General features: G+C 47.9%; 1 protein-coding gene across 1 annotated transcript in view; it reads left to right on the top strand.

The window, feature by feature from the left end:
• ADCY10 (adenylate cyclase 10) overlaps nucleotides 1–17270 on the top strand; it is a 1140628-nt gene extending 1123358 nt beyond the window's left edge. Inside the window, exon 12 of the mRNA XM_069614009.1 lies at nucleotides 16956–17270. Coding sequence (XP_069470110.1) covers nucleotides 16956–17183 — 228 coding nt within the window. The 3' untranslated portion in view covers nucleotides 17184–17270. The remainder of the gene's footprint in view (nucleotides 1–16955) is intronic.
• The last annotated feature ends 799 nt before the right edge of the window (nucleotides 17271–18069 follow it).

Genomic DNA, 18069 nt, shown 5'->3' with positions numbered 1-18069 from the left:
AGGGCACCCTTGTCTGGTGCCTCTGCCTAGTTCAAACAGCCCTGAGATAGTTATGTTGGTGCACACTTTCGTGCTAGGGGCAGTGTATAGTAGCCTGACGTATTTGATAAAGTTGGGGCCTATTCCAAATGCCTCGAGTACTGCAAAGAGGTATTCCCAGGAAACAGAATCAACCGCCTTTTCGGCATCGAGGGACAACACTACCGCCTGTTTATTAGGGTTTATTTGTGCCATTATGGCAAATAGTCTGCGTAGATTCAAGGCAGTGGATCTTTGCGGGATAAATCCACTTTGGACTGCATGCACCAGCGTGGGTGTTATAGGCAGCATGCGGTTCGCCAGTACTTTCGCGAAGATTTTCGCATCCACATTTATAAGCGATCGGGGCCTGTAGGATGACATGTCTTGTGGCGGGCGCCGATGTTTGGGTTGCACCATGATTATGGCCTCCCGCATTGTTAAGGGTAATACTTGTTTCCCCAGGGCCTCTTCCCATGTTTCTAGCAATATAGGGACCAGCTCTTCGCGAAACTCTTTATAGAATTCCGCACTGAGCCCATCTGCTCCCGGTGCTTTACCGGATGAGAGGTCCTTGATTGCTTCCGTGAGTTCTTCCGCTGTGATGGGCTGTTCTAGGGCCAGTTTGTTATTTTCTGGAAGTGTTGGGAGATCTAGCGTGGCAAGGTAATTTTTGATTTCGGTAAGAGATTTCTTATCTTTGTTTGCATATAGGGTTTTGTGGAAATTAGCAAATACATTAATGCCCTGTTCGCTTGTGATTATCTCGTTTTGCGCTGTTTGTGTTACGCTCACCTGGTTCCCACAGGGGCGTCGATCGGACCCGGACAGCTGCGGTCTCCACCAACGTGAAGCGTAGTGCAGAGATGACAGTCTGGACTGGCCCGCCTAATCTCGTCTGCTTGACCCGTAGAAGTATTCTCCTGCAAGTGGAGAAAGGGCTTTAGCCCCGTGGATTTGAGTGATGGTCCCTCGCTCTCCCCACTAGTCACCTCCGATATTCCCAATTAGTATCCTGACCTTATGTTTTTAAATGATGAGCTCTCCATCCTGTGTGGCATTCAGGGGCACGTAGATACCAGTTACTTCACTGGTTTGGGGTACTGGAGTTCTGGAGGAATATTGACTCTGGGGTTTACCAAGTTCAAAGAGTTCAATATGTCCGATGTTCACTCTTGCATCCCCTTGTTGATTTGCAGCTAAAAAATATTGTCTGGAGGCTGCTGATGGCGTTCAGGTAACAGTCTGTATTACCCATCACTATCCGGTAAAGTTGTTTTCCCTCCCTTTATAGATGCGGCATAAGAAGATGTGGCGTATTGAAGGGTAATGCCTCTGGTGGTAAATTAGGTAAGCCTCGTGGTAATAGTGATTGGGCCTCATTACAAGTACACCGGTCCGGAGTTAACGCCGGCGGTAAAACCATACCGGCACTGTTTCCACGTCCGCCCAATCATGACCCCCAGCCCCGGAAATAGCACCTCCTCAAACCGCCACCAAGGAGTTAAGGGTCCCGTAAAGTCCACCTGCACGGAAACCCCTCCGTTACCGGCAACACGAAACACCGCGAGCATCACAACTAGCGCGGACATGGAAACACCGCCAGAAAAATGGCGTTAAAACTGTGATCACGGTGGCGGTACCGCCGCCACCGCGAACATGACAGTAAACAGTGCCTGCTGAACAGAATCAGGGCGCAGGTGCACCAAATCAGCCCAGCTGGACCCAGCAGCACACTGGGAGCCCAATAAAGGGCCACACCCAGCCCAACACAACACAGAACCATGCAGGCAGCAGCTCTAATAGCACTTGGACTGGGCCTACTCAACCAACAGGCAGCACTGCACATGATGGCAGTAATGGTGCAGAGGAGGAGGCGGAGGAGGCGCAGGCGCCAACCAGCCAACCCTGCACCTATGGCAAACCCCATTGTGCAGCCACCACTACCCTGCAGGCAGCCTGAAATACCACGCATCAGGGCCTCACCCTGGAACCTTACCCCAGGACAGATCCACGCACTATACCGGCTGGACCGCCCAACAATCCTGTACATCACTGCCATGATTGAGGACGACATCAGCAGCAACATAGACACCCCCACTGTCATCCCCCCCTCCTGAAGGTTGTGTCTGTGCTGCATTTCCTTGGCACTGGCACCTATCAACACACGGTCGGTGAGCTGCACGGCATATCACAACCCTGTTTATCGAAAATCCTGGTACAGGTACTGGATGCCCTTTTGCGCCATGTGTCGGAACACATAGCCCTACCCCGTACCCTCCCCGAGGTCATTGCCACAAAGTTGGCCTTCCATGCCATAGCGGGCATGCCAAATTGCATAGGTGCACTTGACTTCACCCACATTGAGCTGACAGTACCACGTGCAATTGAGATGGTGTTCCGCAATAGGAAACAGTATCACTCAATGAATGTACAGATGGTATGTGATGCCACGCTACTGATTACACACTGCTGCGCACGTTTCCCAGGCTCAACCCATGACTCAATTGTACTGCGGAATTCCACGTTGCCACGGTACATGGAACGCTATGCCGGACAAAGCACATGGCTATTGGGTGAGTACAGCTGACAATGCCCTGACCCTGTTGAAGCGTTATGTATGTGTCCAGGCCAATGAGTAATGTGAGTGTGCCGCTGGACCGCACATGCATCACCCCCCCTCCCATCTACCAAATAGACAGCGGATACCAAGCATCACAAAGGAAGACATGACAGGTCACCACAGTGTGCCTGTACACACCCTGCCACAGCCCATCCTGTCACTGTCCCATACACCTTGTGCCACTGCAGACACCCACCCACAAATGGAACACTGCCCTCCCAATGCACGAGATGCCTGTAAATGAGACTTCATGCATTGACTACTTCAGTACAGTGGAGTCACTCTGCCATGTGTGCACTATGACATACTCACAATCCAATGTCACCCGCAGGGCACAGTACACATGCACATAAATGTGTAGGCCAATATCCAGTTGGGGACATCCACTGTGAAGCCCAATGAACACTTCAAACCACTGCATGGCACATATGCATGAATGAACAATGATACAAGATAGCACAGCATCAGATTAAGACATGATACCACAAACACTGACATGTCCCCCCATCTTCATCCCATGTAGGTGATGCTGGATATGCACTCACGCCATGGCTGATGACACGTGTATGGAGACCAAGGAACAGGCATGAAGAGGCATACAATAGGGCACATGTCCACACACGTGGAATGATTGAGAGGACATTCAGACTGCTGAAGGCCCGTTTCCGCTGTCTGAGCAGATCTGGGGGATCACTGCTGTACAGCCCAGTGAAGACGCGTAAAATCACGCTCGTATGTGCCATGCTGCACAATCTGTGCCTGCGCAGGAACATCCCAATGCCCCCAGACGCAGATGAAGAAGATGGGGATGGATATGGGGATGGGATGGCACCACCTCCCCCTGGGGGTGCACTTGATGGCCAAAGAGCACAGGATGAGCTGATTCGCATTTACTTTTGAGACACAGCACATTCACAGCAATGCATAGAGTGATGACAATAAATGATTAGTTGTACTGCAAATGAAATGATATATGTCCACACATGTATGTTTTGCTTTCAAATGATGATATATTGATGAATTCACAACAGGGAAGGAGGTAAAATGGTTAGGGAAGCTGTACACCCGAGCCCACCCACCAACCAAACGTACCCACCCCCACCCAGGCCCCAATGTTCAAACAGCCAAAACAACCTCCCCCACCACCCAAACGTACCCACCCCCACCCAGGCCCCAATGTTCAAACACCCAAAACAACCTCCCCCACCACCCAAACGTACCCACCCCTCACACCCTTCAAGTCCACGTGTGTCCTGCAGTGCCCCACACACATATCATCACTTCCGTGTGCGCTTCTGTGCCTGTGCATTCTTGCCCGAGAGCCCTGTTAGCCGACTTGAGCGCCTCCTTGGACTGGCAGTAGTGGAGCTTGATGCGGTGGCACAGAATCCGGTATGGATGGTATCCGTGCAAGATTTGCCTGTTGCCCAATCAACATGGCCTCAATGAGCCTGGAGGTGTTGTTGTTACCCTCACGCACATGGCGTGCAAGGGTGACTATTGTGCTTGCAAAGCGTCCAATAGACCTTGAGAGGCGACGCACTGACGTGCTATAGCACTCCCTCTGCAGCCTAGATTCTTCAAGCTGCCTCTCCACCAGCTGTGTGAGGGTTGCCTGCTGCTCCTCCATCCGCTGCATGCGGGAATTCAACTCTGCCATGGATGGGGTGGGTGACCTCATGGGACTTCTGAGTGAAGTGGGGCTAAACTCCAGCTGATGGAAGGAACCCAGGTCATCAAATGTGGGCGTCGCCCCCTGTGGCCCAGCATCAGAGTGCTCTACCGGGGCACTGTTGTCACTACAGGCCGCCTCCTCTGCAGTGCAGCTGCCTTCTGTGTTGGTTTGCGTGGGCATGGTGAGTTCCCGTGGCACCTGTCTTGCCTCAGGCAGCGTGGAGACGGTGGGGATGTCGGTGGTGGTGGCGGCACATCTGTTGCAGTTGGTAGTGGGGGCTGAGATGCCGAACTGCTGGCAGCATCCTCTTGTGTGGGGGCGGTGGCTTGGGCACGTGCCGGTGCTGATTGCCTGGCCTGTTGTAATGGGTCCTTTGGGCCAGTCATGCACTGCCTGGGGGGGGGGGGGGTTATTAATGGGTCCTTTGGGCAAGTCATGCACTGCCTGGGGGGGGAGTTATTAATGGGACCTTTGGGCCAGTCATGCACTGCCTGGGGGGGGGGTTATTAATGGGTCCTTTGGGCCAGTCATGCACTGCCTGGGAGGGGGTTATTAATGGGTCCTTTGGGCCAGTCATGCACTGCCTGGGGGGGGTTTATTAATGGGTCCTTTGGGCAAGTCATGCACTGCCTGGGGGCGGGGGGGTTATTAATGGGTTCTTTGGCACTGTAATGCCATCAACATATTCTTTTATGGCATTCATGTTTGACCACTTACCAGCATCTGCAGGTGGGCTCACTCCTGCCTCAGCCTCCCCGATCCCATGAATGCCCTCAAGGTGGAGGACACTGCTCCAACGCTCCTCCCATGCTTGCAGCCTCAGTGGGGAAGGGGGTTCTCCACCTGTCCCACTGCTGCGTTGGCGGTGTGTGGAGATGAGGTTACGAACCCTCAGCCTGAGGTCGTTCCACTGCTTGTGGCAGTCCTTGACGCTCCTCACTGTCATGCCCACAGCGGTGCACTTGCGTGCTGCTTCTGCCCACACTTCCTTCCTCCGCTGCTGAATCGGCACTGAACAGCATCTCTGCATGCTCCACTATGTGCTCCACGAGCACAGTTAGCTCCGCCTCACTGAAGCGCTGTTTGTGCTGCCTCTGCGCTGGAATCCTGGCAGACATGCTGGTGGTCCCTTTTGCCTTCTCACAGTATGGATTGTGCTTGTGCTGACTCTGGATGGCAATGGATTGTGCTTTATATGATGGGCGCCTCTCTGTTTCCGTTTTTTGGCGATCATGGTATTTCCGTTTCCGTTTCTGTGGCGACGGAGGCGGACACGGGTTTTGCGCTACTTGTGGCAGCACTATGTCCATTTCCGTGGCTTTTTCCGTGACGGCGTTAACAACGTTTCCGCGTCCGTGTGGTGCGCGCGACCGACAGCATGTAATCGGACGGTCTTTCCGCAACCTTGCGGACACGGAAACTTTATTACCGCCGTCACGGAATCACCGCGATCCGAAGCTGCCAGGTTGTAATGAGGCCCATTGTCTTTGTCGGCTCTCTAGGCTCACCTTGTTATTCCTTTGTTTTCCCCCAGGTAATGGAGTTTGCCGAGGAAAATGATGGAGGCAGCGCCGAGTCGAAAGATACTGTGGACTGGTGAGTATGGCGCGGCGCTGCAGCTGGCGATGCAACGCTTGCTGAAGTAATGTCCTTTCATGCTCGGAGTCGTGCAAGATCCTGAATCAGGTAAGGAATTAAAATAATGTCTGTGATCTAACCTTTTCTCCTTCTTGCCCCTTTTTCTAGAAGCTCCGTATTCGAGGCGGGCGTGGCAGAAGACTGGATGCTGGCTTGCAGGCACGGTGAGCGTTACGCTGCAGAATGCAGAATAACGCGAAGCGTGTGTTGCTGGTCGGGCGTGGTTTAAATAGCCTCAAAATTAGTCGCAGGTAAGAAGTCCATAGAACCACACCCGAGTAAAAAATAGTCCCTGTAGAAAAATAGTCCCTTCCAGGCCTCACGTTGGCCTGGATGCATTTGCAGCATGGTCTGCCTGAGGTAAGTGATGACTATGAGCCTGGCGCCTTAGGCGCCAGGACTGATTTCTATTATAAGCCTGGCGCCTAAGGCGCCAGGACTGAACCCAGATAGCCCCTAGCCGGGGCAGCTGAGGTTTTAATAAATGTCTGGATGCCTGCTTCCGGGGCTGATGGGCTTGCTCCAGATGCCCGGGGGTAGGCATCATGACAGTTTGGATAGTGGTAATCTGGGTTTGTTGCTTCTCATGTTTCACTAGGTTAGCCAGCAATTTCCCCGCCTTGTTTCCCTCTCCATATCTGCGTGCTCGGGTGGGGGCCACAATATACTGTATTTCCCTTTTTGCCAGACAGTCAAATTCCCTGAGGAGTTTGTGTATCTCAGCTAGAATATCCCCCCGTGTGTGCGGGTATAGGTTTCTTCTAGCTCGTTCAATTTCACTTCCACCCCTTCTAGTTCTCGGCGTACACCCTTCAGGAGTCCCATGGTTTTGGATTTTAGTACCCCTCTAATCCAGACCTTAAACACTTCCCAGACCGTAGATATCTGGTCCACTGTCCCCACGTTATCTACAAAAATGTTAGCAATCTCAACATGCAAAGTTTCAACAGTGTTTGAGTCCTTCAGTATATCCCTAGGCATTCTCCATCTTGATGATGGCCTGGGAGCATCAGCCAACTTGATCTCCATCACCACCGGGGAGTGGTTAGACTGCATGCGGGGGAGGATTTCACAGTTTTGTAGTGTATGTGCGATATTCGAGGATATAAACCAATAGTCTATACGTGACTCACTGTCATGTACCGATGAGTAGAATGTGTATCGTCTATCAATAGGATGGAGAACTCGCCAAGCATCTAGTACGGACAATTGGGGAAGGATTTGACCCAAGGTCAATGCCGTCTTGGTGGGAGGCCTGGCCATGCTGACAGATCTATCTAGTGCAGGATCCAGCGCCACATTGAAGTCTACACCCCATATTATGCTAGTTGTGTCATGTTTACTAAGGATATTAAACATATTCAGGTAGAATTCCGGGTCATCCAGGTTGGGCCCATATGTGTTCACCAGGGTTATTTGTTTCCCAGCAATTTCCCCCCAAACCACTACATATCTCCCCGTCTGGTCCGCCTTGTGTCCTTTGGTTAGGAAACCCAGCGAGTGGTGTATGAGTGTGCAAACCCCTCTGGATTGCGAGGAGTACTCCGTATAGTATCGTGACTTGCCCCATTTAGCCAATATATTTTCATTAACTGTGATCTGTGCATGTGTTTCTTGCAGCATTAAGATCTGAGGCCCGTGTCTGTTGACATAGTTTCCCACTTTTCTGGCTTTCATTGGGTTATTTAGGCCCCGGACATTCCAGGACAGTAGTCTTATTTTTAACCTGTCGCCCATTTATACATGTATAGAGGCTCCGACATGCCACATTGGGCAGACAGTAATAGTCTGCCATTATTTGAGCAGCGCCAGTGTCCGTGAGACCACATTTTCGTTAAACTAAAACTTTCGTTCACACATTCCTCTCCCCAAGACTCAAACTCGTCTTGGTGGGGCCAACCGGCCAAAACATTCACAACTTCCCCACCCCCACCTCCACCCACATCATCTACCCCAACTTGAAGATGGACCCTAATAACCATTAGGAACTTTCCTGAGGGTACCTTTGTTGCTTACACTGGGCCGCCAGACCGGGCTCACGGCCCGCGGTAATATAACTTGAAGCCCCCCACGGGAGCCGAACATATCTAACAAAAGGATACACATTTGACCCAAGGCAACAGGTGGGGCTCAGTCATTTGCCGCAGGCGAGTGTCCCCCATTCTGGTCTGGCCCAAGGCCCCTGGGGGGCAGCGGGATAGTGGCCTCTACATATGCCAGAGCCGCAGCCGGAGTCTCAAAGAAATGTGCCCTTCCTCCATATTGGATACGCATCTTGGCTGGAAATATCAGCGCATATGGGACCTGTCGTGCTCTCAGCATCTTTTTAACCGGCTCATACGATCTTCGGCTGGCCTGCACCCCAGCCGCGAAGTCCGGGTAGATATGAATGCGCCTTCCATCGAATTGCAGTGTCCCAAGCTCTCTCGCCTTTCTGAGGATTGTGTCCCTGTCACCGTAATTAAGCAGCCTTGCAATAATCGTGCACGGTGGAGCCCCAGGTTTTGGTACCGGGGCCAGGGTGCGGTGTGCACGCTCAACCAGGAAGTGCCCTGAAAAGGAGTCGGAGCCAAGGAGAGTCTTAAGGAGTGATTCAATCTGTAGTTCCATTTTGTCTTTACCAAATGTCTCGGGTATTCCAACAATGCGCACATTGTTCCTTCTGGAACGCGATTCCAGGTCTTCGCACTTATTCTGAAGTTTATTCATGTTGTCTTTGAGCAGGGCCATGTCTTGTTCGTGTCGTGCGACATTATCCTCCGTCGTTCCAATCCTATTTTCTGCTTCCGTTAATCTCAGGCTGTGCTTTTCCACTCTAGTTTTCAGTGTTCCGATGGTTGTTACAATATCGTCCAATTTTACATTTAGGGACAGAAAGCCACTTTGGACTATGTTGGTTAGCTATTGGACTTTATCCCCACTCTCCACGACAGATTCGGAGCTGGATGGCGTGGCCGGCTCGAGTTCACCACTCCCTGACTGGCAGCTGGTGTATGAATCCATCGACCCTTTCTTTTTGGCTCCTGCTCCTTCCACCATTTTGTCCTGTCTCCTCGTGTTTCCCATAGTACTGCAGCTGTTGTGTGCTTCCTGTCACTTGTGAAAATGGTGGCCCCAAATCCGTAGTGTATCAAGCTAGGGGCACCCGCGGGCCAACTCATGCGTCACAGCGGGGAGTGTTCTGTGCCCCGTAGTGCATCTAGGGCATTTCCAGGCAGCGGCCGCGCAGACCAGCAATGTCTCCTAAACTGAGAATGTTTTACAATCCAGATTAATTCCGCCGCCTGCGGCCTTCGTATGAGGGGTGGTCGTATGTTAGTGCTGGGCCGCCGGGCCAGGCCTCCGCGTCCTCCCGCCCCACTGCTGCGGCCTTCAGGGTTTCTCATAGGGCATACGCCCCGCAGCTCCTGCCCCAGTTCAGGCCCAGAGGAGTCGGCAGGGGAGGCACCCCTCGGAGGACCGGCAACGCACTGCGGGTGCACGCCTCACCAGGAGCCCGGGCCCCATCCACGCGGCGGCTCCGCCGTCACCTCGGCCACTGTATGCGGGTATCGGCCGGGGCGGTATCCGACAGCTGGCCCCTCCGCGTAGCCTCGGCAGTCCCTGCCACTGTACAAGCCAGTCGAAGTTGCCCACTCGGGTCTGGCTCCTCTCACTCCAGTGCCGGCGTTGCTACACCACAGGCCCCTCCCCACAGCGCCAGCCGTCCAGAGTGCCAACGTCCCTGGGTCTTGATCTTCTGGATGTGTGGGTAGGCTCGCGTCTAGGCCTCGCCCCGCCAAAACTTCCACTCGACGTATCTCCGCCGCCGATGCCTTATCAGCTTTAGGATTTTCTGTGCGACTGTGTCGGCATCTCCTGTTCGTCCTTCCCGTTCGGCGTTGCGCAGCGAGCTCCAGAACCAGGATTAATTTCAGAACAGAATTTTCACAGGCCGGTGCGCTCGTATGAGGCAGCCATCACTGTCGTGCGCAACAGCCCTCAGTGTCCAATCTTTTAACCACTTCTGCCAAATGCAAGCGATCTAGAGTGATCACTGAAAGGGCCGAAGAAGGAGGTTTAATTAATGTGCTGGTGGCTGTTCTTTCCCCAAAATAGTTAGAATTGTTTTTCCCCAGGATAGGTTCCCCCAACGAGCCTAGCTTAGGTTTTGTTTTAATGGAACTAGGCATTGGTTTCCTTAAGGGAGTTTTAAAAATCAGAGCTTTCAAAGTAGAACTGTCTGGGTTCCCAGCTGTGCAAGCAGAACGATTGGTATGTGTAATTAAGCACTGATCTACCACCCCACCTGGGGAGGGCACCCCTCCAGAAAACTTAGAAGGAGAGGTTGTATGATTGATATAGCCTTCCATGTGAGAGGATTGTAGAACAGTAGGGACACTAAAAACAGCAGAAATATTTGTACACCCAGGAGCAACCGACTGAGCAGCAGGCAGGGATGTATTTAACTGTGAAGGAGTAGGAGTCATTTGGGTAGCATTCACAATTTCATCATCTACTTCAACACTATGGGCCCCCCTAAAGGAACTACCCCTGTCACCCAGATTTAGGGCTAGAGTAGCCGCTAGTCACTCTTCCTGAGCATCAATGGAATTGTCATGATTTCCATTAAAGATACAACTATTGTCACCCAGAATACGTGGAATAATGCCCATAGTATTAAACATCTCATTCTTATTCTGAGGATGGATCTGGGCATGTACAATACTTTTCAGCGCAATAGTCCCTAGGGGACCAGAGATTTGAGTGCTAGGGAGTTCAACCTTGGTAGTGTCTTGTTTGCATAGGAGGACAATAGCAGGAGATTGAGGGAGAGTACCTTCTTTGAGATCTGGAGAAACAAGCTCCTCACCAGATTTCAGAGAATCAAAGGTAGCCTCCATGGCTGATTGACTCCTGAGATCCCTACGTGTCATCTAGATACAAATCCACACAGAGAACTGGAGAACCAGAGAAACAAACTAAAGATAAAGATAAACAGACCAACTGTCACCAAAATACAAAGTTTATAAGCAGTAAAGTTAAAAATAGAAACAGGATATTTCAAAAAAATGCACTGAGCAGGAGTAGACACTAAAATACTAAAACATCCACAAGTATATCTAAAAATGAGAGATAGGAGAGTGCTGCTGCTGGATATAAGATGAGTTTTATATTTAAGCATATATAGGCACCATAGTTCCTATGGAGCAGCAGATCTTCCAGAAAAGCTATGCAGTCGAAAGCCGCAGGGTAAGGAACGCCCAACAGCTTGAGGAGCTGCCCGAGTCCGACTCTCCTCCCTCACCCTATGAACATAAGCAATTAGAGTGATAAGGACGACCAAGGTAGCAGTCTGGAGATTTTGTACAGTCTTATTGTACTGTAGTGAAAAGAGGAACCCGCACCCCGGCCTCCCCCAAGGCCAGTCCTTAGTGAAATATCACTCTTAATTACTTTCCCTCACAAGTAAGAATCTATGCGAGACACGATGAACTAAGTCTGGAAGAAAGCCACTCACTCAGAAGATTGTATGCTTGCATTTATTTACTACATAGACTAATTAGAATTAAGCAGCAGTTTTCAATAGTATGGGGATTAAAGTGCAAGCTCAATAAGTCAAATTATCAATCACAGATGAATATGCAATAATTCTTATGCTCCTAGGAATCGTTGATGCTGATACAGTCTGTTCAGGGACTGGCCTAGCCCCCGAAGGCCTGCACCCAAGCGGGAATGTGAGGCCAGGTGCCTCTGCCCTCTAGTGCTGGCTGGTAGTACTGGCTGGTAGTCCAGGCGTTGTTTCTCTCCATGCGTGCGTCTCACAAACAGCCCAGGAAGAGTCCTCCCCTAACTGACCCAGGTAAGGTTCTCTTATTAGGAGCTGCACATCAATCACTATGACCTACCAGCTCTTCGCAAATTTTCTAGGCTAAAACCTTCCATGCAGCAAAACATGTTTTTAACTGGAAAGTTACTGTCCGTTTTGGCTCTCAGGCTCCGTGCACGTTGTTGTGGGAAGCGCCTTTCTACATTCCTGTGTTATCAGTGCACCTGACTCGCAGAGCGCAGAAGAGAATGGCCGTGCCTGGCTCCTACAAGCTGTGCAGGGCTTCATGCAAAACTAAATGTTTATGTCTCAAAGGGCCTTCGCAGTTAACCCCTTGCAAGAATGCTGGCTCATTCAGATCGAGAGGCCTGGCTGGTTCAGCATTTTCCTCCACACTTCGAATAAGCTCTAAATACATGCAAGATAGCTCAGTAGGTTAATGCAGGTGCAGGCACCGCAAGTGCCTAGATGCTTTTCATGACAGGTACTCACATATTACTTCTGGGCAGTAGTCAGCCATCAGCCAAGTCAGTGTATTGTTCCCAGGGACAGGGGCACAGGTCACAGCCAAACAGCTAAACAGTGGCTCCAGCCCTTACAGCTCCAGGGCTTAACGCTGCAAGGGTGGCTGTGCCGGAATAATAAGCTTCCTTATAAGTCACATGATCCGTCACGTGACCGGCAGAAGCTCCGCCCCTCCTGGAAGCAGTCCGAGGCAGCAAGAGCGTACGCTCGCAGTGCAGCCTTCTAGGTGATAGCGCCAGCAAATTCCACGCAGCAAGTAGCAACACACTTTCACAATAGCTGAGCTCAATGCAGATTTTGCGTCCATTCAAAATGCACTGTTTTGACGATTTAACTTTATTCAAGATGATTTGAGTACATTTCTTATAGTAAGTAAGCACACGCCAAACCCCCAATCGACACAAGTTGGAGATTAATCAGCAGCTTTGGGGAGAATTGCTAAATCACACTTTCTACAGCGCCACCATAGGTGCAAAATACGAAACAAATTGGTTGTGGCAATTTCAATCAAACACAACACAAGAGCTATAGCTTCAGTAGGTCCTCTGTCCGCGTCACTACCTGTAAAGTCCACATTAATAAGCAGCAGCCTCATCGCAGTTCCCAACAGATCCTCCAGAAGGTTTCTCCACTTTGCCAATACTTGCACGGGCCTCAGAGACACAGCCGCCATCTCCAAGCGGAGCGTACTCATTGCTGGGGACCACTTTGGCACTTGGACATCAAAGCCAGAAGGCCAGCATGTGCGTTGGATGCACGGGCTGCTCTCTGAGGACTGGGTACACTCCTGCCACTCAGAGCGCAATTGGAGGGGGAATGCCATACACACTTGCCAGGCCTGACACCCTTGAAGAAAAGAATTCACGGCCATCCAGAGATAGCACGGCCGATGCCTTCAACCACCTTCAACCGCCTTCGCACACTGAAATCACCGGACACAGAGCAGAGTCCTAACAGCAGGCCATTTTTCCTACAGCACACCTACAGGGGCACTGCGACCATGACACAAGGAGAGGGGCATGCTTCCACTTGTCACCAATTGTGAAGTTTCATAAAGTAAGTGACACCAAATGTTCTATCTTGATTCTTATTAAGGAGGTTCATAGAGCGCCCCTCTCCACTGCTCAGCTACAACTGCCTAGCTTCACAGAAAGGCTTCATATATACATACAGAATATTCTACTATGTCACAATGTCCCCAGCGGAGCAGGAGACCCTTCTCACAACTAACCTGAAGATAAACAAACATGTTTAAACATAACACATTCAAAGAAACACATATTGAATACATGTGTTGGCACATGGTGCGATAGAGGAATACTATCAACCTCTTAGCATCAATTAATGAACCTGATACAGACTTGGATATGAAGATGTAATTAATTCTTGAAAACGGATTATGTGGAATAGAGTGAAATAAAAAATGATAGTCGGCTGGTTATGAAATGCGCCAGGAGTCTATAATGCCTAATTCAGATATAAACTTTAAAAACTCTTTATGATATTTGGTCTTTTTAAAACTTTCTTCTGATTTCCTATCTAAGAAAGGATCAATCATTTCATCACAGTCACAAGAGACAATCAAGTTTAGGATATCATTTTGGAAAATATATTTTTCAAGACTGGATCAGTAGGAGGGGTTAGGCATGGTACAGCCATAAACATTCAAAATAGTATGAACAACTGAGTGAACTAGGATTTTTATAAGAACCCATGTACCTCAATCACCTGAATCCAAATGAAGCACTTTATATTTGAAGGATTTATTCAGAGGAAGGTATACACCATAATCTTTACCATCATCAGCACTTAAAAAACCTCTCCCACTGAAAATATTTTAGTAGAGACACATGTTTCTTGGATGCAAGCAATAGATTACTTAGATGTATTCAAATAAGAGGTAACCTTCTATCTCTTGATTGGATTATCCAAACCTTTAACATTCCAAGAAGCAACATTCAGCGACATTTATCAAATAACAAACAAAGATAACAGCCTACGTATTGAAACATATGCATAAATGATTTAGACTTACTCGTACTCCTAGAACAAGATAAAATCCCAGATCTGAGAGAAAAACCTCAATTTTCCAGTGATAGCTTCCTGTAAAGAAAACAAGCAAAAAAAACAATCGCAGAAGGAGGGGAAGACAACAATATTAACATGAAACAATCCTTCAATAATAGAATATCAATTAAAACTGTGGCTAGCATAGTTGGTAAAGACCTGAGGATGCAAGGGGGGACTTATTGATAATTAGGAAGTTGAAAATAATAGGATGAAGATGTTTGTTATTAGCATCTGGTTGATATACACATTGTTGCAACTGCACAACTGAGATAACTATCAATAAAGATTTGGTTGGAAAAAGAAAAAAGAAAAACTGCGGCTAGGAGGGAACGGCTCCACCAATTCATGTTCAATCAGGACACTTGGGAGGTGATGAACCAGGCAGATGAAGCCAGGCCCACACTCGCTCCATTCCATACTTACTGGATTTGAGTAAAAAATAAATGAGCGACTTGTCATAAATCATATGTTAAGTTATTTAAAAGACAAGGCTGAATTCATATCTTGAGATCATAACAAAGTGTCAATTTCTTCCATTCTTTTTTGCACAAATTAAGTGCTCTAGATCCATGGGATATTAAAATGTTGAAGTCTGACCTTTTAGGGTGACTCTGAAGTACTCTGGATGAACAATAACAAGTTAGTTGTCGTAAAGCAGCTCTAAATGTCAAAACTTATTTTCTTTGCGAGGCAGTCACATTTGACACATTTTAAGCAATGCAGATTTTGCGTCCATTCAAAATGCACTGTTTTTACAATTTAACTTTATTCAAGATGATTTGAATAATCCAATAAGGTGAAAATAAACATTCTTGATGAGCGACTCCTGTTTGCTGAAAGGATTAGGGGCGGCTTGGATGAGCTGTTTGAATATTTAGAATTACAGAGCCACGAAGGACTAGTAATTTAGGAATCATAGTTCCTAGAAACAAAATCGGATCATCTCCTTCCACCCCATCAGGTAGTTCACCAATGAAAAGATGATTGATTATGCGCCTATTTCTGTTTTCAGATTGTTTTTGAAGAGTCTTAACAGCAATTTCTAACTGAACCACTCTACTGGATACATCTTCAGCATTGCTAATTCGCCTTTCGACTTCCTCCATTCTTGATTCAAAAGATGACCATCTAGCTGCTGTAATTTCATGTTAGTTGTTTCCATAAAAGGCTTCAGGGTTCTTAACTCAATTAAGATAGAACGCATAGTTGGATCAGCATTTGCTTCATTGGGAGACAGAGAGATGCTCTTTGGTCTTTTATGAGCACTAGCAGACGCCCGTTACATGTCTTTGCTCAGGTTCCCTTTAAAGGAGGCCATAGTAAGATTACACCTCCCAACAATATAGCCTCAGTGAAATATAAACTCAAACCCCCTCTCTCCAATGCCACAATGCTTCAATTGTTCCGTTGAAGTGACAGGTCTTATGACTGTCTTATTAGAACATTGCTGCAGTCACACTAAAATAAAATAATCTTAGTTCTGAAGTCAATTGTGTGAGTTAAAATATAATACTTTCAAATGCAGCCAAGATATTCAGATACCAGTTTATGAAACCAGGACATCACATGAAGTCCCTCACCAGGCTATTTTAAATGTTATTTATCTCCACAAGTGTAAGCAATTACATTTGTTGATATCCCTTAAAGCGTCACTTGGGGGAGATATATTGATTTAATATAATTCCTTTTAGTGTCACCTGTTCTTGCTGAGTGTATTTTCTTTAGCACGTCAAGTGCGCCATCACTGGCTGGCAGCCTCTCATGAGAGAAAACTCCTCAGGCAGCCAACAACGCCATGAAAGGCCATGTCCACACCGCCCAGCTATGGAAAATTGAAAGTCCCAAAGACACATTTATCCTTGCCAAACAAAGCCGCTCAGAGGTTGCCTCGTCCCTTCATTGGTCTTTGGTACATCTGAAAGGTAAGTTCCAACTCCTCATATAGGGCAAAAAGAGACACAATTATGGAATCCAGGAGTGGAGCCGCAGGGCTAAACCACAGCTCCCCAAGTGAGGGTTCTAACCTTTGGTCTGCCAATGCTCTGGTGTTGATATGTGCAAGAACACCTTTCTGCTAGAGAACGGCGTGCCTGCATGTGTTGTGGAAATGGCATGCACTTGCAGGCTCTTCGACCCCAATGGATGACAAGGAGGCACCAAGTGGTGAAACAGTAGTCAATGTTTCAGACAGCTGTTTCAGGTGTTCATCAGGAATAGTTTGGGTGCTTTAGTATTGGTATGTGTTGAAGAAAGGTTTGTTTTTGGTGATAAGTAGTAGTGATACTAGTGATACCAAATGTTACTCAAGTACATTACCCTGAGTGGCTAATTCAGAAGCTTGTAGTGTATGTGCAGTAAATGTTGCCAGCATTTACCAATTTGATTATGTTGATTTAGAGGTCTTTCAGGATGTTTGAAAATGTGCAGCTCTGCTCTAGTCGTTTTCATTTATAGTGACAGGTAAATGACTACTGTCAAGAGGGTGAGAGGTGTTTAGTAGGTCCCGAAATGAGATCTCTCTCTTTTTGCATCATTTTACCTGTCATCATTTTACCTGCCCTGATTATGATCTCTCTCTTTTTGCATCATTCTTGTAGGACCTATGGTTCGAAGGAGAAGGTTTTACTCAAGACATGTGGATGAGAGCAAGTAGTGATATGCCCTATTGGGAGGACGCTTTTAAGATGGATATGGAAACCCTTTACAAGACAAAGTTCCTTTTGCTGCCCCCATTTCATGGGGACCAAACTGATTTCGATTCTTCAACAACTCTACTAGAGAGATACAAATCAAGTGAATTTTTATTTGCAGGCAGACTGAAATAAGATTGTGACTGATTTTTCAGACAAGTATGGCTGGTGTCACCACTCTGCAAGTTGATATGGCAAAAACAAATAAAGTTATCAATCTGTTTACAGAGTCATGGTGTACCCTTTGAAAGGTTGTTTTATAGAAACAAGAGGGCATGTGGGGCCACTATGAAAAGGTGGCTACACACACCAGCAAGAGAATAGTTTGTGAGTAGCTCAGTACCTCACACACATGAAGGGGTTTCAGTTGCTCCATGTGCCATTATCAGCAGGATGGTCACCTCGCCGCTGTTCAGTTGTCTATATTAACACCATAGCGAGCTTGCAGTAACTTCCCAATACTAACGGGTTGATGGCCATTTGATACCCCAGAGAACTGGAAAACTGAGGAGCCATGTATTATCAATCAGCTATTTGGCATGCCCTGATGGTCCTGAAAAGTAATCTGTTACATGTTTGGGTGATTCATTATTGGACAAACATAAATATTATAGGTTTGGTACATGTGCAAGCATATTGTGCCTTGGGGGCTTATGGGTGTCAAATGGATATGTACTCTGCCATCTCTGAAATATGCATGTTTGTTTATATTATCATGAGTTCAATATAAGGTATCCTCAAGCAAGATCTCCTTTACTAAAGGTGAAGTTACTTCTCACTTAAATGGATCCTCATCATCATATGTGCTATAGTTTGATACATTATTTCAATCAACTGTGTTTAGGAGGTACAACTCCCAAGAAAGCACAATACGATCTGTCATGGAGGGTAGAGTGGGATGCACAAACAACTGAACTCCTGAAGTAGGCGTTTGATCTTTTATTCACGCAGTGTACAAAACAAAATACTAAACTAAAGCAATCCTCTGGGTAACTGAATCCAGGCCTCTGCCCCTCGCAAC

Source organism: Ambystoma mexicanum, chromosome 9 (genome assembly GCF_040938575.1).
Source record: "Ambystoma mexicanum isolate Mex_15411 chromosome 9, UKY_AmexF1_1, whole genome shotgun sequence".
Classification (NCBI taxonomy): Eukaryota; Metazoa; Chordata; class Amphibia; order Caudata; family Ambystomatidae; genus Ambystoma; species Ambystoma mexicanum.
The sequence above is the reverse complement of the archived record's forward strand: the minus strand, read 5'-3'. Positions and strand labels throughout refer to the sequence as shown.